Below are 23,077 nucleotides of genomic sequence, written 5' to 3' on the forward strand. Positions count from 1 at the left end.
AATGTCAGGAAAGTTTAATGCCACTCATCTCTTCAAACATGATCATTAAAAACTCTGGAGATGAACACTACTTGCATTCATGAAGGAATGCATAATAGTCAATTAAGATCTTATAGGAGAATAAACTAAATTTCCTGGAAGAAAATAATCTTGTATGTGGTCTCCTATGTAAGCCTTTAAGATAGTAATTGACAAAGGAACTCTTATCACTGTGCAACATTTTCCTCACATACTAAAATACTCACCTGTTGCTCTAATTCTCCAACAGCATCATTTGTAGGAGAGCTCACTATTTCTTTACTCATCAACTAGAATTAAAATAGTAAAATTAAGTACAATAAAGATTTACACAGTAAAAAATATGTTTACTTGAAAGGAAAGTAAAATGCTTTATGTTTAATTTTTCCCTGCCTTAATTTGATGATCCTTATATTATTCAAATAAAAAATGAATAGAGGTTTAAGCTAAATAACACAATCTTCAAGCATTACATTAGTGAGGACATAAGTAAAATGTGCTTGAAATATTTAGATATATTTAAAATACTAATGTACTGAAAAATTATAATCCAAGTTCTAAACAATGAATTACTAAATAAAACTGAACACATCACATAATAAAAAAAATTATTTTTCCGTAACATGAATTGGCACTTTAAAAATAGAGCTTTAAATGAGTGATGTGGCAAAATTCCTAATTTGAGAAGTCATTTTAAAAGTAGGAGTTACAATTATATGAAAAAAAAAGGATCCTGTAAAATAACTTTTCTGCATATGAAAGGCAGATTTATGCATAGTGATGTTTTGAATTCAAACCAGCAATGCAAACTCAGAGTATACACACGTCTAAAGTCCTAGATGCTGTCTCCCTCTAAGTCATGCCTCTTCCAAACTATGTTTTCCTCACTAACCCTTCACTCAACTTTCCCTCAGGCCTCCTCTTCACTTGACTTCATCTCAGCCTTTTGTTCTGATTTTAAGAATGAACATGCACCGAATGAATTCTGAATCTCTATGGTACAACTTAGATAACTAGACTGGCTTGAATTCAGGTTACCTGGCTCCGAAACCTAATTTTCACTCTATTTGCTCACAGTTCTAACATTCTGAAAATGCATATGAGATACATACACACACACACTTTAAAATTTCAGAAAAGATTACTCTACCTGGCAGAAACAAAGAGAAGTTATAAAAACTCCTAACTGGCAAGAGGCTGTTTATCTTGCTTAGTTGAAGTTATTTAAAGGAAACTGACAATGTTAATTTAACTTTTAAAATGCAGAGGTACTACAATTGGGCTTCAAGTCCTTATAAGAAATTTTTGGGGAAGACACAACAGCCAAAGATAAGTAAACCTACTACAAAGGGCTCGTTTATACAGGGGTGAAATATACATCCATAAAATCTATGTGAACAGTTTTATATAATTTGGTTTAGGATTTTCATACATATGTGATCATGATATAGCTTACCTCTTGAATGGCAGTCATGACCACATGTTGAACAGACTCTTCCAGTGTCATTATATTTTGAATATGTTCTATGATTAAAAAAAAAAAATCAGATCTGAAAAAACCCTACTCTTCACCCATAGAAATTTAGTCGTTCAATTAACAACATAAAAATTCATTCACTACACATAATTCTTTATGCAAGTATATTATTTTACCACAAAAAATATGTCCATTGTAAACAAATAAGCAGAACTGAAAATATTCATAAAAATATCTATAAATGTTTTAAAGAAAATCTCTAATTTTCTGACAAGGAAGAAAAAGAGAAGAAATTGCAATTAATGTTAAAACAATTATGACAATTTCTTTCCTCTTGTTAAATATTCAGTATTATGAGATGAATTCACATGTACAGGTATACCACAGAGATAGTACCAGTTCAGTTCCAAAACACCCCAATAAAGCAATTATCGCAATAAAGTGAGTCACACGAATTTTTTAGTTTCCCAGTACATATAAAAGTTATATTTACACAATACTGTAGTGTATTAAGTGACAATAGCATTATGTCTAAAAAAACAACATACAAACCTTAATTAAAAAGTACTTTATTGCTAACAAAATGCTAACCATCATCTGAGACTTTAGCATGTGGTAATCCTTTTTACTGGTGGAGGATCTTATCTTGATGTTGATGGCTGCTGACTGAATAGGGTGGTGGTGAAAGCTGGGGTGTCTGTGGCAATTTCTTAAAATAAGACAACAGTGAAGTCTGCCATGTCAATTGACCTTTCCTTTCACAAACAATTTCTCTGTAGCATGCAGTGCTGTTTGATAGCATTTACCCACAGTAGAACTTCTTTCAGAATTGGAGTCCATCCTCTCCAATTCTGCTGCTGCTTCATCAACTAAGTTTATGTAATTTCTAAATTCTTTATTGTCATTTCAACAGTCTTCATAGCATGTTCACCAGGAGTAGATTCCATCGCAAGAAACCACTTTCTTTGCTCATCCATAAGAAGCGACTCGTCTGTTAACATTTTGTCATGAGATGGCAATAATTCAGTCATACCTTTAAGCTCCATTTCTAATTCTCTTGCTATTTCTACCACATATCCAGTTACTTCCTCCATTTAAGTCTTGAACCACTTAAAGTCATGTATGAGAGTTGGAATCAGTTTTTTCCAAACTCCTGTTAATGTTGATATTTTGACCTCTTCCCATCAATCACTTATGTTCTTTTTTTCCCCTCAAGGGAAACATTCCTTTATTTTTAAAAAGTTTTTATTTTACACTGGAGTATAGTTGAGTTACAATGTTGTGTTCATTTCAGGTGTACAGCAAAGTGATTCAGTTATACATACACATATATATCCATTATTTTTCATATTCTTTTCTGATATAGGTTATTACAGAGAACTGAGTAGAGTTCCCTGTGCTATAGAGTAGGTCTCTGTTGATTATCCATTTCATATATGGTAGTGTGCATATGTTAATCCCAACCTCCTAATTTATCCCTCCCCACTACCCTTCCCCTTTGGTAAACATAGGTTTGTTTCCTAAGTCTGTGAGTCTGTTTCTGTTCTGTAAATAAGTTCATTTGTATCATTTTTTAGATTCCACATATAAGTGATATCATATGGTATTTGTCTTTCTCTGATTTACTTCACTCAGTATGATAATCTCTAGGTCTATCCATGTTGCTGTAAATGGCATTCTTTCATTCTTTTTTATGGCTGAGTAATATCCCATTGTATATATGTACCACATCTTCCTTATCCATTCATTTGTCGATGGACATTTAGGTTGCTTCCATGTCTTGGCTATTGTAAATAGTGCTGCAGTGAACACTGGGGTGCATGTACCTTTTCAAATTATGGTTTTCTCTGGATATATGCCCAGGAGTGGGATTGCTGGATCAAAGCAATTTTTAGTCTTTAAAGGAACCTCCATACTGTTCTTCATAGTGGCTGTACCAATTTACGTTCCCACCAACAGTGTAGGATGACACAAACAGATGGAAAGATATACCATGTTCTCAGATTAGAAGAATCGATATTGTCAAAATGACTATACTACCCAAGGTAATCTACAGATTCAATGCTATCCCTATCAAAATACTAATGGCATTTTTTGCAAATCTATAACAAAAAATCTTAAAATTTGTATGGAAACACAAAGACCCTGAATAGCCAAAGCAATCTTGAGAAAGAAGAACACGGCTGGAGGAATCAGGGTCCCTGACTTCAGACTATACTACAAAGCTACAGTAATCAAAATAGTTTGGTATTGGCACAAAAACAGAAATATAGAACAATGGAACAGGATAGAAAGCCCAGAGATAAACCCACACACCTATGGTATATTAGTCTATGACAAAGGAGACAAGAATATACAATGAAGAAAAGACAGTCTCTTCAATAAGTGGTGCTGGGAAAACTGGACAGCCACATGTCAAAGAATGAAATTAGAACATTCCTTAACATCATACACACAAAAAAAACTCAAAATGGATTAAAGACCTAAATGTAAGACTGGATACTATAAAAACTCTTAGAGGAAAACACAGGCAGGACAATCTTTGACATAAATCACAGCAAGATCTTTTTGGATTCACCTCCTAGAGTAACGAAAATAAAACCAAAAATAAACAAATGGGACCTAATTAAACTTAAAAGCTTTTACACATCAAAGGAAACCATAAACAAAATGAAAAGACAACCCACAGAATGGGAGAAAATATTTGCAAACAATGCAACCGACAAGGGATTAATCTCCAAAATATACATACAGCTCATGCATCTCAATATCAAAAAAACCCCAAACAAGCCAATCAAAAAATGGGCAGAAAATCTAAATAGACATTTCTCCAAAAAAAGACATACAGATGGCCAGAAAGCACAGGAAAAGATGCTCAACATCACTAATCATTACAGAAATGCAAATCAAAACCACAATGAGTATCACCTCCCACTAGCCAGAATGGCCATCATCAAAAAGTCTACAAGCAATAAATGCTGGAGAGGGTGTGGAGAAAAGGGAACCCCCTTATCACCTATATTCTTAATGGTATCTACAATAGTAAATCTTTTCCATAAAGTTTTCAATGTACTTTGAAAACCAGATCCATCAGAGGAATCACTATTTATGGCAGTTATAGCCTTACAAAATGTATTTCTTAAATAGCAAGACTTAAAAGTCAAAATTACTTCTTGATCCATGGGTTGCAGAATAGGTGTTTTGTTAGCAGGTATGAAAACAACATTAATTTTGTTGAACATCTCCATCAAAGCTCTTGAGTGACCAGGTGCTTTGTCAATGAGCAGTAATGTTTGAAAGGAATGCTTTTTTTTGTGAGAAGTAGGTCTCAACAGTGGGCTTAAAATAGTCAGTAAACCATGTTGTAAACAGATGTGCTGTCACCCAGCCTTTGTTGTTCCATTTATAACACAGGCAGATTAGATTTAGCATAGTTCTTAAGGTCCTAGGATTTCCAGAATGATAAATGAGCACGGGCTTCAACTCTGTCACCATCTACATTAGCAAGAGAGTCAGCATGTCCTTCAAAGCCAGGCATTGACTTTTCCTAGCTACCTATGAAAGTCCTAGATGGCATCTTCTTCCAATAAAAGGCTGTTTTGTCTATACTGAAAATATGTTTAATATAGTGGCCTTCATTAATTATCTTAGCTACATCTTCTAGATAACTTGCTGTAGCTTCTACATCAGTACCTGCTGCTTCACCTTGTACTTTTATGTTCTGGAGATGGCTTTCCTTAAACCTCATGAACCAACCTCTGCTAGCTTCAAACTTTTCTTCTGCAGTGTTCTCATCTCTCTCAGGCTTCACAAGATTGAAGTTAGAGCCTTGCTCTAGATTAGGCTTTGGCTGAAGGGAACGTTGTGGCTGGTTTGATCTTCCATCCAGACCACTAAAATGTTCTGCCTATAAACAATAAGACTTTCGCTTTCATATCATCGGTGTGTTCACTGAAGCAGCACTTTTAATCTCCTTCAAGAACTTTTTCTTCATACTCACAATTTGGTTGTTTAGTGGAAGAGGCCTAGATCTTGGCCCCTCTTGTCTTTCAGCATACCTTCCTCACTAAGCTTAATCATTTCTAGCTTTTGATTTAAAGTAAGAGATGTGGGACCCTTCCTTTCACTTGAACACGAAGAGGCCACTGCAGGGTTATTAACTGGCCTAATTTCAATATTGCTGTGTATCAGGGAGTAGGGAGGCCGGAGGAAGGGAGAGAGATGGGGAAATGGCTGGTTGGTGGAGCGGTCAGAACACATACAACATTTATAACATTTACTGATTAAGTTTACCATGTTACTATGGGTGCAGTTCATGGTGCCTCAAAACAATTACAATAGGACTTCCTTGGTGGCGCAGTTGTTGAGAATCTGCCTGCCAATGCAGGGGACACGGGTACGAGCCCTGGTCCAGGGAGATCCCACATGCCGCGGAGCAAATGGGCCCGTGAGCCACAACTACTGAGCCTGCGTGTCTGGAGCCTGTGCTCCGCAACAAGAGAGGCCACAACAGTGAGAGGCCCGCGCATCACAACGAAGAGTGGCCCCTGTTCGCCACAACTAGAGAAAGCCCTCGCACAGAAACGAAGACCCAACACAGCCAAAAATAAATAAATTAATTAATTAAAAAAAAACAATTACAATAGTAACACCAAAAAGCACTGATCACAGATCACCATAACAAATATAATAATAATGAAAAAGTTTGAAATACTGTGAGAATTACAAAAATGTGACACAGAGACATGAAGTGAGCAAATGCTGTTGGAAAAGTGGTGCTAATAGATTTGTTGGACATAGGGTTACCACAAACCTTCAATTTGTGAAAAACACAATAAAGCAGAGCTCAATAAAACAAGGTATGCCTGTATTCAGTGAACTCTTAAGATCTAAGCTCAGAAAGTTTCATTTATCACCTACTTAGTTCATTTCAGGAAGGTTTTCAATGAAGAGACTTATACAGCTTCCTGCAAACACCTGCTCGACATTCACCAAGTTTCACCTTAAGGAGATCCTTATACCTTAACACACACACACACACACACACACACACACACGTGGGAGCGCAATAAGTTGATTCTGTCACAATTAGAAGTGATGAATCATGAGAGTTTTTCCTGTATTTGCAGGTTTAGATCGACAGCAACTGTATGTTCTCCACCTAAAACAATTTTCCAAAAGTTTTAAGGATTTATTATTTTCTAATGCTTTTATTGTTTTAATGATACTCTGGAAGACTTCTAAAAGTTCTCTAAATCTCTCTTTTATTTGTGAAGCCAAGTACTGGAAAAAAATTCTGATAGATTCTGGTATGCACCCGACCACTAAACTCTATGGTGTGTGTGTGTGTTGGAGGGGGAAGAATTAACTAGATGAGGCACAAGCAATGGAATGATTTCTTTTAACTGGATTTGTTGGATAATGGAGTGTTTCAAGTCTACTGAAACCTTCATAAAATTTTTCTCTTTCCACACCAAGATAAACAGGGTACTGTTAACCAAATTAGTTAATTCTTTCAAGATTAAGACTGCTGCAATACCTTTGAATCATTTTGAAAATCAATTCTCAATGAAAAGTACAAATATGTGGAAGGTGGTTTATATTATGGATGTGTTTTGGTTTTACATTTTAATTAAATTACTACAAGTTTTTTTTCCATTTATCTGCTCACTCCTAAAAATTGAGACCCCAGACACATACCTCCAAAAATAGACCCAATCAGATAATCCTGACTTTCAAAATAATGAAAATTAAACTATTTCTTTATATTTATTACTTGCTAAACTTTTATTTATATACCCAGGAATTGAGCCTCCTTTTAAAAATCTGAGGTCAAAATTGCTAAGTAATGCTTAGAACTAAATTATGAAAATACTACATATTATATCAATATTTATAGGAGGCAACAAAACTTAAGAGAAAATTATAGCTTAAAACATCAATTATAGCTTAGAATAGAAAGAACTGATTAATTCACAATAGAAGCAATGAGATAACAGAATAGATATTAAATAGTACAAACAAAATGAATCAAAGCCCAAAGTTGGTTCTCTGAAAAAGACTATTAAAATCAACAAACATGCTAAAGTTAAGCAAAAAGATGTTATAAATAACCAGTAACTGAAATAGAAACAAAGCATTAAATAGAAAAATAAAAAGGATCATGGTAATAGAAAATTGGTAATTCATAAAAGAATTACTATTTGTCAATTTGTAGTTAAAAATATATAGAAGTTTTAACTTTCCATAAGAAAACGTTTCTTACTTTCATTAAAAAAAACAAAACAAAACAACAGAAACATAGAGACCTTTGACATTATCTATGAGAAATAAAAGCCTAAGGAGAAGTACTGACTTGCCCTAGAAAAAAACCAGCCAGTTAATAATAGAGATGGACTAATATGAAAGTTTTCTGATACCAAAACCCTTTTTTATGATAAACTATAGCTGATTTCATGTGTTTCATTTTTCTCCTTCCTGAATTGATTCTTACTGAATTTATCTTGTCTCATATGTTCTCTTCATTAGTTAGATAACACTGAATGTGTTTCCTAAGGTTCTGACTTAAAATGTTTTACAAACTTCAGCACCCAACATTCTTTTATGAAGGTGATGTCCTAAGGCCAATTTTGGATGAGCATGCAAAAAACATCAGCATCAAAAATGTCATCACCCAGGGCTTCCCTGGTGGCGCAGTGGTTGAGAGTTCGCCTGCCAATGCAGGGGACACGGGTTCATGTCCCGGTCCAGGAAGATCCCATATGCCGCGAAGCGGCTGGTCCCGTGAGCCATGGCCGCTGAGCCTGCGCGTCTGGAGCCTGTGCTCCACAACAGGAGAGGCCACAGCAGTGAGAGGCCCGCGTACCAGAAAAAAAAAAAAAAAAAAATGTCATCACCCAGACTGATGCAAGCCCCTCAAGGAAGTAGACCTTGGTCTGTTCAGTTCACATTTTATTCATTACATTCAACCAAAAATGTTCTTTTTGTACTCAGCAGGATATGGATCACTGTGTTCATATATACCAACATAGCACACCAATTCCATTTATATCATCAGACTGCTTATCTTTATCTGGAGGATACTTTGGAAGCATTCTTCTAAAAAGAGCAGAATATCATCTGAAGAAGCCTGGAAGTAGTTGCATAATCATTTATGAAAATATGAATCAACCTAAGGTTCTGTCTCTCACATGTTAAAGAGATAATGTATCAAATAAATAAGTACAATTTTTATTGAATATCCACTAAGTCCTAAGCATTGATTAAATTAACCTAATTAAAGTACATTTTATTTAGCCACTGAATACGAATCTCAGAATCTAGGTACAGTTAGGATACTGAAGATTTATAGCTTTTTAATTGCAGAGCTGTGCTCGAATTCAGATCTTCTGGCTTACATTTCAGTGTGCTTTCCACCAGTCTACAATAGTACATTTTTATGCAATTTCCTATAGCAATGTAGGTTGTCTCTGGAAAGTAGATATCCTCAAATGACTGAAATTCACTTACCTTGCTTCTTTTCACAGTTGACAGCACAACCTAAAATAAGCTGGAGCAACCTCCCAAGCTCCACAGAATCGGAACATTCAGTTATTTGGTTTAAATCAGGGATAAGTTCTTCAGAAATCTGTTGTCCCAAAAACTGCAGTGTTGAAAATAAATTAGATCACTCATTTATGTAGGCTACAGAGAATTGACTACACTGAATTATTGCAAGGAAAATAAATTATAAATAGGTTCACGAAAAGACTCAGATAAATTAACAAATGATAAACCCACAATTACTGACTAAAACCAGTTAGTAAAGTTCAAGCCACCTCCCAAAATTTTGAGAACCAACCAAAAGCAACTAAAATGGTTTTATAACAAATATCCTTTACCCCACTGTCAGAGAGAGGAATTGTTTAAGAAGCCCCTGGCCTGATCTATTATGATAAAACTTATGCCTTTCCATAAAAAAATAAACAGACTTAAGTCAAAGTCTGTTTGATACATGTTCAATGAATAGAGAACCATAAAATAAAGCAAATGAACAAAAAATCTAATGGATTAATCTTTCCTGGCTCTATCTTTTTTTTTTAAGATTGCTTTTTTCTTTTTTCTTTGGCTGTGCCATGCAGCTTGCAGGATCTTAATTCCCCGACCAGAGATTGAACTCAGGCCCTGGGAGAGAAAGTGCCACGTCCTAACCACTGGACTGCCAGGGAATTCCCAAGATTGTTTTTTGCAAGAAACTAAAAAGTATCCTTGCCATTAAAAAAACACCAAAAAACTTCAAAATGAGTTTTAGGCATTAATGAATTGAAAAATTTTAGTTCTAGAATTATTTGGAAGAAACTGCAAGTTCAATTGTATGAAAACTTTAAAAAGTAAAAACAAAATTCTTTAATGGCAAAAACCAAACCAAAAACTTTTACACATTAAGCAATAAACTTTCTAATATCAAATAATCCTGCTAGAGAACTTCTTAAGATGCTGAATAAGAAAAACAAATCACTTGAATAATGCATTATCTAATGTGACTTTAATACTCCTTTTATTTTGCATTTTTTCCCAATTCACTTGCACAAGCATAATTTCATAGTATGTCTTTGCTGTTATTTACATTGGAAAGAAATATAAAAACAACGCTTTAAATAGAAAAGTACTTTAATTTAGTTATAAGGTCTACTTTATAGCACTGCATAAAATCAAATTATATAAAGATGAAAGTGATTTTATTTGAGAAAAAATCAACTTGAAGAGTATCAATATAGAAACATTATTTTACAAATCAATATATTACTTTTTAGCCCCTTTACACTAACAAAATTTGAGTGTTCTAAAAATGGAAAAATCATAATATATTTCAATTATGAATTATATACCAGTAAAATGTTATAAACAAAAAGCCAAGTCATTTTTCAGTGTCAATATAATTATCACAGAGTATTTTATATTTAAACAAAGTCAAATGATTTTCATACCTCATTGTAATAACCCATAATTCCTTGAAGTACCTTCTTTAAATTACTAGCCTAATGGAGGAAAAAAAATAAATTATTTAATATTAACAATGAAATAAAATATATGCCAAGGTGAAATACAATAAAAACTTCCTGATAAAATTGACAACAAAAACGTATATTAGAGTTCTATAAATACAAATACATGATTTTTAAACATCAAAGCTTTATTCAGAGTTTGATTATAGAAAAAATGTCTTCTTCCTTAGATAGTTGAACTAGAGTGATTGTATTTAAAGTGAGCCACAACAAACTCAAGTACCAACTTAAAAGATTTAGCTATGAGCATGTCCACCTTCAGTCATGAGTGAGTAACTGGATCTAGACTTACTCTCCACCACAAACAACTAGAAAACAGGACAAAATACAAGGAATATTGTTTTCAAGCTTTAGCCAAAAGACAATATAGAACTCTAATTTCTAAGAGAAGGAAAACAAAAAAGATGAGCCCTACACTAGTCTAAGATTTCTCTCTAGAGGCAATTTTCATACCATGGCACAGGGAGGTGGAAACAAAACAAAGCCTGATGTTCTCGTGGAGTTGAGAAGATAGACATCAGAAGTTCAGGAAGGTCGAGGTAGTTGGGATTTGCAGGGCAGATAAATGAAGAGGTGAGAGCTTTGGAAAGAAATCTCCATAGTAGTCCCTTTGACTCTTTGGCTGAATACTAATTTGCATGTGCATGGGTGAAACTCAATGAGATGAAACAAAAATGATTTCCGAGGAAACAACAATCTAGGGAACTATAAGCTGAACAATTCCTTGAAGATTGCACAGGGCCAGAAACTGCTGAAATTCCCACCAGTCAGAGTGAAGAGATCATGACTATGCTAATACAGACAAGCATTCACTAAAACCCCCCAAAAGGTAACAGCTTAGTAGTGAGTCTAACCTAGCCCTAGAGGAGAAAATAACTCTAGATCTGCCTTCCATCCCCCCAAACCCTGAAAAGATCAAACTGATTCACAAGTATCTTAACTGCCTGTAAGAACAAAGTCCAACACTCTTTAAAGGAATACAAAAAACCCAGCACTCAATAATAAAATTCACACTGTCTAGCGTCCAATAAAAAATTACTACACATGTGAAGAAGCAGGAGTATGTGAACTATAATTAGGAGAAAACTCAGTCAATAGAAACAAGCCTAAAATGAGAGATGAAAGAATTAGAAGATAAAAAAGTTAAAACTGTTAGTTTAAAAATGTTCCAAGGGGGGGCTTCCCTGGTGGCACAGTGGTTAAGAATCCACCCACCAATGCAAGGGACACAGGTTCAAGCCCTAGTCTGGGAAGATCCTACATGCCGTGGAGCAACTAAGCCCGTGCGCCACAACTACTGAGCCTGCGCTCTAGAGCCCGCAAGCCACAACTACTGAGCCCGCGTGCCACAACTACCGAAGCCTGCGTGCCTAGAGCCTGTGCTCTGCAACAAGAGAAGCCACCGCAATGAGAAGTCCGCGCACCGCAACGAAGAGTAGCCCCCGCTCGCTGCAACTAGAGAAAGCCCACACGCAGCAATGAAGACCCAGTGCAGCCAAAAATTTAAAAAAAAAAAAAAATGTTCAAGGATTTAAATAAGATGAATATAAGAAAATAATTTTTTTTTAAAAAAAGAACGAAATAAAGAGATTGTCAATGGATAAAAAAGCAAGACCTAACTGTTAGGTGACTACATCACTTTCAATATAAATACACAGAGAGACTAAAGAAGAGAAAAAGATACAATAGGCAAAAATAATCTTTAAAAAACGGGAGTGGTACATCAGTATCAGACAAAGTAGACTTCCAAAAAAGAAATATTACCAGGGATAAAAATAAGTCATTTTATAATGATAAGTAGATTCATTCAACAAGAAGACATAAAAAATTAATGTATATAAACCAAATAACACAGATTCAAATTACATGATTAAAAAATTAGAATTGAAAGGAAAAATTGACAAATCCACAATCATCATTAGAGATCTGAGGACTCCTCCCCCCTTAACTGATAGAATAATCAGACAGAAAATCAATAAAGATATAAAAGTAAACAGTACTATCAACAAAGCTGTAATAATCCGTATTTGTAGGACTGCAAAATACATGTTGTTTTCAAGTGCACATGGAATATTCACCAAGACAGACCATATATTAGGTCATAAAATAAGTCTTAGTAAATGTAAAAGAATTCAGAGTATGTTCTCAAAACAAAATGGAATTAAATTAGAAATTAATAAATAAAAGAAAGATATGTAGAAAATCCTCAAATATTTAGAATTTGAAATACCTACTTCTAATCTACCCAGGGGTCAAAAGAAAAATCACAAGGGAAATTACCAAATATTTTGATCTAAATGAAAATAAGAACACAGTATGTTAAGATGTGTGGGATGTGGCTAAGGCAATGGTTACTACTAGGGAAAAGTGCTTAAAGCTGATGACTTAAGCTTTCACCTTAAGAAGCAAGAAAAAGAGCAGATGTCAAGAAGAAAGGAAATAACAAAGAAGAGAAAGGAAATCAATAAAACAGAAAACAAAAGCTAGTTCTTTTCAAAAAAAAATTTTTTTAATTGAAAAACATCAAGCCAGATTTATCAAGGAAGAAATATAAAAGACATAAATTACCAATATTAGAGAAGAAAGAACAGAAACAATTCAACATCCATCAACAGGTGAATGGCTAAGCAAATTGTGGTAAATCAGTGTAATGAAATACTACTCAGCAAAAAAAAACAAATAACTACTAATACAGGCAACATGGATGAGTCTCAAAAACAATACATGAGTAAAAGAATACCAAAGAGTTCATAATATCTGATTCCATTTATAGGGAACTCCAGAAATTAAACCTATACTGACTGAAAGCAGACCTGTGGCCACCCAGGGCCAAGTCAAGAGTGAGGATTAACTGGGAAGGGGCATATGTGCCTGTTTTTGCTTAATGGAAACATTCTATATCTAACTATGATGGTATAAGAACATACACAAGTGTCAAAACTCAAACTATACACAATAAAATGTACCCTTCAGTTAATTTAAAAAATAAGATTTAGTTGAGCTTAGTGCTAATTTCAGACCACTGTTTGGATCAAGTATTTCTAGCATTCATTCTACATACCTTTATTCGCCAGTTGTCACCGATATCCTCTTTAATTCGGCTTAACCAAGATTCATTGAACCAAGCTACATCACTACAACAAAAATACAAATGTTGAACATTAAAATGATTTTATTTCATGAAAAATACCAAATTTAATCAACAGATTCAAAGTTATTTTCCATCTTAAAGCCTGTCCTTAATAAGAATAGTAAATATTATTTAAAATGAACCCACTGAACTTTTTATTATTCCTAAGGGTTTCTTTTGGAATTACTCATAGTAAATTAATTAAGTCATTAACATCTTCAATTTAACAAACATTTACTAAATATCTCATACTAGGCACCCTGGTAGGTAGATGTAAAAGTCCCAATCCTAAAGGGGAAAAAAAGGAAAACATTTTAACGTGTCTACTATGTATCAAGCACTGTGCTTGATGTTTTTTCATATTACTTCATTTAAATATCATAGTAACTTGGCAAAGCAACCATTATCCCCAATCTTACTCCTCAGTGAACTGAGAACTGAGAATAAGACAATAATTTTCCCCAAGTGACACTAGTACATGGCAAAGTTTAGTCCGATATTGACATTGAAGGCCAAGACAAAGAACTGCTATACCAAATTTTTATGTATTCAATAAGGCCTTGAAGAATAACACCCGATTATAAATAGTGAACTACAATAATAGATTATATTCTTTTTTTTTTTTTTTTTGCGGTACGCTGGCCTCTCACTGTTGTGGCCTCTCCCGTTGTGGAGCACAGGCTCCGGAGGCGCAGGCTCAGCGGCCATGGCTCACGGGCCCAGCCGCTCCGCGGCATGTGGGATCTTCCCGGACCGGGGCACAAACCCGTGTCCCCTGCATTGGCAGGCGGACTCTCAACCACTGCGCCACCAGGGAAGCCCAATAGATTATATTCTAAACAAATACTTGGATGCTTGCTGTAAGAGTAAAATGAAGATGAATAATTTATTATCCTGACTCTTAGAGAAATATCTAATAAAGGGAGAAAGTAAAGAGCACAAATAACTATACTCAAAGGAGAATGTGATAAATGCTTTAAGGAGTAAACAAACACCAAGAAATTACAGAATGTTAGTACTAGAAGAGGTCTTACCTAAATTTTTACTTTACAGATAAGCCAACTGAAGTGAGGGTAGAAATTAAAGAGGTTATTTCCAAGGCGGTATCCTGAATTTAAAGATGCAAAGCTGAAAACAGTGCCTAGTTTTTCAGCAATCATTCTGCCTCAGATGTGCTAAAACAGAAGATGTCACTTCTGACTACAGTAACCAGAAATGGCTTCACCATTTTCAATTCGTTCTTTGGAATTTGTAACCATTTTCTTTTGAGCAAATTAATGTTCATTATTTTCGACTTTTCTCAGATGCTAAGGCTATAATTACCAAAATAACCTGCCTAAGTGTATAAATGGTATATTTCTAACCAGGTATTTACCTGAAAAGACTAAATTTTTTAGTTAATGAGTCAAAACTCTCAAAGTAAATTTACTTTCTTTTGACATCAGTTTAAGTTGAAGAGGTATGCCAGTTGCAATGGTTAATTTTATGTGTCAATTTGGCAGGGCCCCAGTACCCATATATTTGGTGAAACATGCTTGGATGTTGTAGTGAAGATGTATTTTAGATGAGATTAAGATGTAAATCAGCAGACTCTGAGTAAAGCTAATTACCCTCCATAATGTGGTTGGGCCTCATCCAATCAGCTGAAGGCCTTAAGAAAATGACTCACCTCCCCTGAGAAAGAGTAAATTCTGCCAGTAGACTGCCTGTCGACTCTAGCTGCAACATCAACTCCTCCCTAGATCTCCAGCCTGCTGGTCTACCTACTCTGTGGGTTTTGGAGTTGCCAGCCTGCAAAATCACGTGAGCCAATTCTTAAATTTCTGTCTCATCCTGTGTGTGTGTGTGTGTGTGTGTGTGTGTGTGTGTGTGTGTGTGTGTACATATACACATGCGTATATATACATATCTTATTGGTTCTATTTCTTTGGAGAACCCTGACTACCTACTACACTTGTCTTCTGACCCTAAAAAAAATCTTCATATACGATTCTATAATTCTATAATTCCATTGTAATTACCTTTAGAAAATGGATCTAGAGATAACCTCTTCTAGTGTTTCCTCCTTTTGTCTTGCATTCCTACTTGTCTTCCTTCCCATCTCAAATCAGCTTTAGCCCTATGTCTTAGAGTGTGCTCAGGCTGCTACAGCAAAATACCACTAGATGGCTTAACAGAAATTTATTCCTCACAGTTCTGGAGGCCGGAAGTCCAAAATCAAGATGCTAGCAAGGTAGGTTTCATTCTGAGATCTCTAGTTGCTATCATCTTGCTGTGTGCTCACATGACCTCTTTTTTGTATGTTTATAGACAGAGAGTGAGCTCTCTGAATTCTCTTCTTATAAGGAGTTCAATCCTACTGGATCATGTCTCCCCACTTTTATGACCTCATTTAACTTTAATTACTTCTGTATAGACCCCATCTCCAATATAGTTAAACTGGGGGTTTGGGCTTCAACAGGAATTTTAAAGGGACACAAACATTCAGTCCATAATACCCTAACTGAGAAATACTTTCTAACTTCTCCATAGAAATCTAACTCCTGTTCTCTTATAAACAAATCCATCCTTCTCAAACAATTATAATTGCAGCCAATCTTCCCCACTATTAAACTTTATATCCAATCTCAGAACATTCAGGACATATCCTTCTTTCACGTTTTTGCACTGCCACATCTACATGCTTTAACTAGACTCTTGGCCCCAACAATTAGCTCCTTTTTTCTAGTATTTCCCAGAACTTCAATGAAACTTAAGAGACACCAAATAAGAAGGGAACACAAGACTAAGGAAGTGAAATGTGGTCTTAACTGTTTTCTAATAAAACTAAGTAAGAAACACTACAGGATTATTTTTTAACTCCACCCATGGTACTTGTCTTCATAATTCTACCAACTAAATATAGGTAGTAATTAACACCTACTGGTTACTAGACACAACATAGCTGTGTTGCTTCAGTGGACACCCTGACACCATTCTTCGTAAATAATCAAAAGGCCTTGTGTGCTTAGCACATCAAATTGTGATCTGTACTTTGGACATGCACATCTGGCCTCTCATTTATTAAGACTCCAAAGTAAAAGTCTATCAGGAGGGGTTCAACATACTAGGCTGAAATGATTACAGTTGACTGAGGGCACTGGCTTGACTCAGGCCAAAGTGATAAACATATGGGCTTTGCAATTTTACTCATTATTTGACTTACTGAAGTCATTTCACCTTTATAAACCTCTGTTTCCTCACCTATAAACTGAGGATAAAAATAATGCCTACCTCACAAAACAGTAATAAAAATTAAATGAAATACCATATGTATAGGGTATAGAACAATGTCTTACATTTAGTAAATACTCATATGTTGGCTTTCATGATTTATTATTTTAAATGCTCAAATATCTGCTGAATGAATGAATGAACAAGTAAGTGCATGACACTTGAGGTCTCTGGATATTCTACATTCTGTCTCATTCTTCTCCCTCTCATAAAAATGTCTAGTCAAAGACAATAGAAAAAAACGGAGAAATTATCTGGTGCTTAAAGTGACAAAGCTAAAAAGTAGCATGCACTATTTATAGCTGTTATGGGTTGAATTATGTCCCCAAAAAAGATGTGTTCAAGGCTTAACCCCCGCTACCTGTGAATGTAACCTTATTCGGAAATAGGGTCTTTGCAGATGTAATCAAGTTAAGATGAGGTCACACTAAATTAGGGTGGACCCTAATCCATTATGACTGGTGTCTTTCTAAGAGGAGAAGAGACACAGCGGGAAGACAGCCGTGTGAAGACAGAAACAAAGATTGAAGTTATGATGCCTCAAACTAAGGGATGCCTGGGGCTACCAAGGACTAGAAACAGCAAGGCAGGATCCTGACCTAGAGGTTTTGAAGGGAGCACGGTCCAGCCAATACCTTGATATAGGACTTCTAACCTCCTGAACTCGTAAAGAACAAATTTTTGTTGTTTTAAGCCACCTAATCTGTGGCACTGTTATGGAAACCATGGGAAATTAATACAGTTGTATTTATAATTTTCCCCCCATGTGTCTTTAAAATAACAACAATTTCTGCATTTAAAAAAGAGATACATATTATGTATTAAGACTTAAGAAAACAATTAAAGAACTGTAGAATCCTAGCAACAATTCCATGGCTCACCATGTCTAAGTCATATACTTTGGGAATTGCTTCTTTTTTTTTTTTTTTTTTTTTTTTTTTGCGGTACGCGGGCCTCTCACTGTTGTGGCCTCTCCCATTGCGGAGCACAGGCTCCGGACGCGCAGGCTCAGCGGCCATGGCTCACGGGCCCAGCCGCTCTGTGGCATGTGGGATCTTCCCAGACTGGGGCACGAACCTGTGTCTCCTGCATTGGCAGGCGGACTCTCAACCACTGCGCCACCAGGGAAGCCCTGGGAATTGATTTTTAAGATTTTATTATTTAGAAGCATACCTGCCTCAGGTAACTAATGAAAGAATTATTCATTAGATTTTGCTACTTCCTTAAAAAGCAAATTTTTCCTTCTCATTTTCAGTAACAACTTTGATGTGAGTAACAACAGTCATCAACGCAATACATAATAAATTGGAACATATATAAAGTGCTTTGAAGTGTTCAAAGAAATAAGGTAAAATTTGCTTTTTTTAGCAGGAATATTATAAACTGACCCAACTAGGGGAAAATGTATGCTATAAGTTTCACTGTCTGGATCCAGACTTCTGAAAAGCTTACAGAAGAGGAAGGGGGTTCAAAAAGAAAAATAAATTTAAATTGGCTCTTATACTATAAGGAGGTGTAGACATCTAAGTACATGCAAAAACAGACAAATGAAACAAAAAAGAGGTTTAGGCCCAATTTTAGGTCACTGTCATTTGTTTTATGAAGAATGAGAGCTTTCTGATTGGTTGGCTATTTTATTATTCCTGCAGAAAAGCTATTAGAAGACAGTAAGAGACAAAAGAGAGAATAAAAAAAGAAAAATCAGAGAGACAGAGGATCAGCAGTAACAACAGAATCCAACACATTATGTAAGAATGAGTTGGTGATAAAGGATACGGTTTAACTAAAATTGACCTGACCCTACTCTAAACATCAGGTACAGTGCTAGCATACAGGAGGTCAAAGAGCCATATGTATCACCATGTAATAGTAAAAACAGGTCTCATCTACTGTGTTGTGGTGTAAAGCTATTAAAGACACTTCAATACATATAAATGACATCTTTGGATGGCACTGTTGAAGTGAGTGAATGCTCACCGGCCTTACACCCTTACCAAAACAACATAGCTGCGTCTACACCAACACGCACAAGAATGAGAAAAGGCCAGGTCGTATGTTCTAATGACAAAAAACAATGACGACTTTCCCAAATCATCAAGAAAGGACCATATTCAGAATTCTTAGTTCTGACAAATTAAATCACTTTGAAACCAATTAGAGTATAAATAAATAATTAAGAAACATTTTTAAGAAAGCAGGGGAGTAAGGCATATTTTAGAATGACTGCCAAAAAAAAATGTTAACATGCTAAATTTATCTTTTAAAGTGTTAATCTTGAGTTAACCATAAAATCTGTCTATTCAAATTAGATCATTTTGAAGATTCCAAGTAACTAAGATTATGATATTGTTTGAAGTTGTTTTTCTAAGAATGGTAAAGAATTTTTTCTAATCCATCTACAGAGTTTTTCAATGTCAATCATAAAAAACCTTTACAAAATGATGGCAATAATTAAATAATTTCTGATATATAAAACCATGTAGCAGAAATAGGAATCTGGTCTCACTGAAGATATATTACCATGAAAGTAAGCTAATACAAAATCAGTATGACTATTAACTAATAAATTATGACCACAGGGCTTCCTAGGTGGCACAGTGGTTAAGAATCCACCTGCCAATGCAGGGGACACGGGTTCGAGCCCTGGCCGGGGAAGATCCCACATGCCGTGGAGTAACTAAGCCCATGCGCCACAACTACTGAGCCCATGTGCCACAACTATTGAAGCCCGTGTGCCTAGAGCCCATGTTCTGCAACAAGAGAAGCCATGACAATAAGAAGCCCGCACACTGCAACAAACAGTAGCCCCTGTTTGCCGCAACTAGAGAAAGCTCGTGCACAGCAACGAAGACCCAACACAGCCAAAAAAATTAATTAATTAATTTTTTAAAATTATGACTACAGAATAGGCCCTGTACAGAAGAGTACAACTCATATTGTAGATATTATAACCCTAATCCTTATACAATGTTTGGCAAAAATTACGAAATAATGGATTTAGGAACTTTTGATATTGTATAATTATATAAAAGGGGCCCAACCCAAACAGAATCACTTTATTGGTTAAGGTACCCAGCATTTGTGACTTAAAATGTCATTTACACATTTCATTATTGGTGGATTCATACAATTATGATTATTAATTCAATATAGATTTTAAATTAATATTTTTTCCAAATCCAGTATTTCCTGCTTCAATTATCTCAAAAATAATAATCTCCATGTACTGATATCTTAAGATGACAACAGAATAACTGAAGGAAACATTACAGTATAAGAAGTTATACAACTCATTTAACTTTCTTTCTCAGTAACTATAACTTGTGAACATGACCAGAACAAGTTTAAAATTAACATCTCTTGAATAGATAAGAACCCTGATTGCTCATTTAATTAAGATGTATCTCTATGAACAAGCAAGAAATAATCAGGTGGTAAAATTTTTTGTTCCTTACATGCAAGAATGCCTTGGCAAAATATACCTGTCATCACTGGAAAGGATAAAGTTTCAATAACCTTTAGAATACAAGTCTAAATTTTCTTCCTTGAAATTGGGTTTACAATTATTTCAGGAAGAGTGTGGAACACTACTTACATTTGATGAAGAACTTGTGCCATGGCAACTCCATTAGTCAGCTGTTTCACATCCTGACAAGGGGCAGCAGTATTGAATGTCTGCAGCTAAAATGACATAAAGCAAGTTACTTAACTGCTTTACTCCCCTCCCCCCTCAATTTATATACATGAATGAACACTAGAGAGAAAACTGTTTTGTTTAAATAGACCCTGCCAAACAAATGAAATTATACTAATATGTTTCTATGACTGTTATATTTTTATAAGAATACTTAACATTTCATAAAATCATTACCATACCTAATAGTCAAACGTATTGATGTCATGCATGAAGTACTTCAGAATTTCTGAAAAACACGTGTAGAACTCTTAAGATAGTAATAGTCTGTGTTTTGTCAATTTTTAGGAGAATAACATCAGGAAAAGAATTTTAAGATAACCTAACATCTGCAAGTTAAAATTTCACTCATATCATTTGGTAGGAAAACAAAAGCTAGAAATGTCAAGTCTAAAACTACCTAGTTAATCAATAAGCTCTAAATAAGGCAGGACTTCTGCCTGTTACCAACAGTTACCCTTAGAGCATGAACAGTCCAGGGCCCACCAATCACGTCAAGTTGTATCTATCTAGTTTGGCTTTAGATGCTACTAACTTTTCAAATCTCTGTGTGTTAAACATTCATGTACATTTTAAAAATAGAAGTGAAACAGTGGCAACTCTTCCTAATAAGCAAATACAAGATAGAGGAATTTTTTTAAAGCAAATTGCAACAGAGCTCAATGGATTATATACTTTCTCGAAATCTAATCTCAATCCATAAATATCTTAAATTAAATATACTATGATTCTTTATTCCCTCACATATTCATCTCCTTTACTATTCAATTATAATTCCTTAGTTTACCACCATAATACACCTTTAGTGGTGGTTGTATTTTGAGATTCTACAAATCTGTCTCCATTATCCTTATACAAAGTGGAAGAATGACACAAACTACGTAAATCTAGCCACAGTTACTTTCAAAGCACAAAGATAATGATACTTTACTGAGCTTCTACTCTACGTAGGGCACTGTAGTATAGGAAGGAATTACAAGGGAAAAACACCAGGTTTCCACTCTCAAGTCGCTTCAATCCAGAGTTAAGGAGAGGAGAAAAAGACACAAATCATTTGCAGAAGATGTCACTTCTAGTCTCATGACTGCAGTATGCACAAAATGTTCCAAAATATACAAGAGTCAACTAACCTAATTAGGGCTTGTATTTATTAAAGACTTCTTAAAGACTTATTTATTAAAGACTTCTTAGAGATGATTCCAATGGATGACCCTGAGTAAAGAAAGGGCCAGGGGAAGGAAACTTCAGGAAATAGCAACATGATAAAAGCACAAGTACAAGAAAAGATACGGTATTTTTAGGTAACATGCAGTTCAGTATTGCTGGATTTCTCTGCATGTTCAGTTGTTAAGGGAGACAACCAAGGGGATAAAAAACAGGCATGCGTCAGAACTCGGGGTCATGGCAAGAAACTTGGAATTATCCTTAATGGTATTATCTATATCATGGGGAAACAGTAGAATAGTTTCTACCTCACAAGTTGGTTGTGAGAATTAAATAAATTAGCAAACACAGTGTACTCAGATCAGTGCCTGGCACGTGGTACAAACTCAACAGCTGTTAGCACATTAGCTATGAGTCAGGGTTTCTCAAAGTGTGGCATCTAAGAACAATATGTAACAGAATCTCCAGACAAACTAAATCAGAAAATCCCCAAGTGATTCTTATGTACATCAGTTCTTTAGAACCATTGCTCTGGGTGATGAAGAATCACTAAAGAGTAACAAGGAAGAGACATCTTTAGTATGTTTTGGATAGTAGCAAGAGTGACACAGAGAATGGGAGAGAGTAGCTTTATGCTTGCTCAGTTAGAAGGCTCCTGCAAGGGTCTTTTTGACAACATGGAATGCTAAGATTAGTTAGGGTAATGCTGACTAACAGGACAGCGTGAATTCATGGAATATTTAAATTATAAAATAAGAAGGATTTTGCAGCTGGGTGGATGTACAAGGAAGAAAAACCCCAGGGTTTAGGGCATCTTTAAAAGGAAGATAATCATATACGTTCGGGTAAAATGTGGCTCCCACTTCTCAACCCTTCCTACTTACACATTACATCATTAAGTTTCTACAAAATGGATATGATTAGTGATTTTAAGAAGGCAATTTCATGAGACACAGAATATTAGGCAAAATAGTAAAGAAATATGTAAAAGGAGTAAATACACTGAGTGCCTCATGGTCCACCACGCCCAGATTAAGATCAATTTCTTCTTTTTACAGCCATGAAAAGTATTTCTTGGAAGCTCTTAAACTAGTTGCAAAATAAATTAGATAACAGAGAACGTCACTTCATTTGGCTAAATTGAAAGACTTTATAACCAAGAAGTGTGAATGAATTATAAAGCTCAGTGAGGGGAGTGAAGCCAAAGCAGTGGGACAAAAGAAAATGTACCCTTTCAGACTACTCTTCATAGAGGTGAAGATGCAAAAGTCTTTTGG

The 23,077-nt window shown here is 35.2% G+C and overlaps 1 protein-coding gene across 2 annotated transcripts in view; it reads right to left on the reverse strand.

The window, feature by feature from the left end:
• The window catches only part of HOOK1 (hook microtubule tethering protein 1), a 67,558-nt gene that overhangs the window by 39,500 nt on the left and 4,981 nt on the right, over positions 1-23,077 (reverse strand). Inside the window, exons 2-8 of one of the 2 annotated variants that reach the window (XM_033435384.2) lie at positions 20,819-20,865; positions 20,538-20,623; positions 13,601-13,673; positions 10,462-10,512; positions 9,005-9,137; positions 1,475-1,542; positions 246-308 (exon numbers count right to left, since the gene is read on the reverse strand). In XM_033435384.2, the coding sequence (XP_033291275.1) occupies positions 246-308; positions 1,475-1,542; positions 9,005-9,137; positions 10,462-10,512; positions 13,601-13,673; positions 20,538-20,560 (411 nt within the window). In that variant the 5' untranslated portion in view covers positions 20,561-20,623; positions 20,819-20,865. The remainder of the gene's footprint in view (positions 1-245; positions 309-1,474; positions 1,543-9,004; positions 9,138-10,461; positions 10,513-13,600; positions 13,674-20,537; positions 20,624-20,818; positions 20,866-23,077) is intronic. The other variant, XM_004273788.4, reaches the window with a different exon arrangement.

Source organism: Orcinus orca, chromosome 1 (assembly GCF_937001465.1).
Source record: "Orcinus orca chromosome 1, mOrcOrc1.1, whole genome shotgun sequence".
NCBI lineage: Eukaryota > Metazoa > Chordata > Mammalia > Artiodactyla > Delphinidae > Orcinus > Orcinus orca.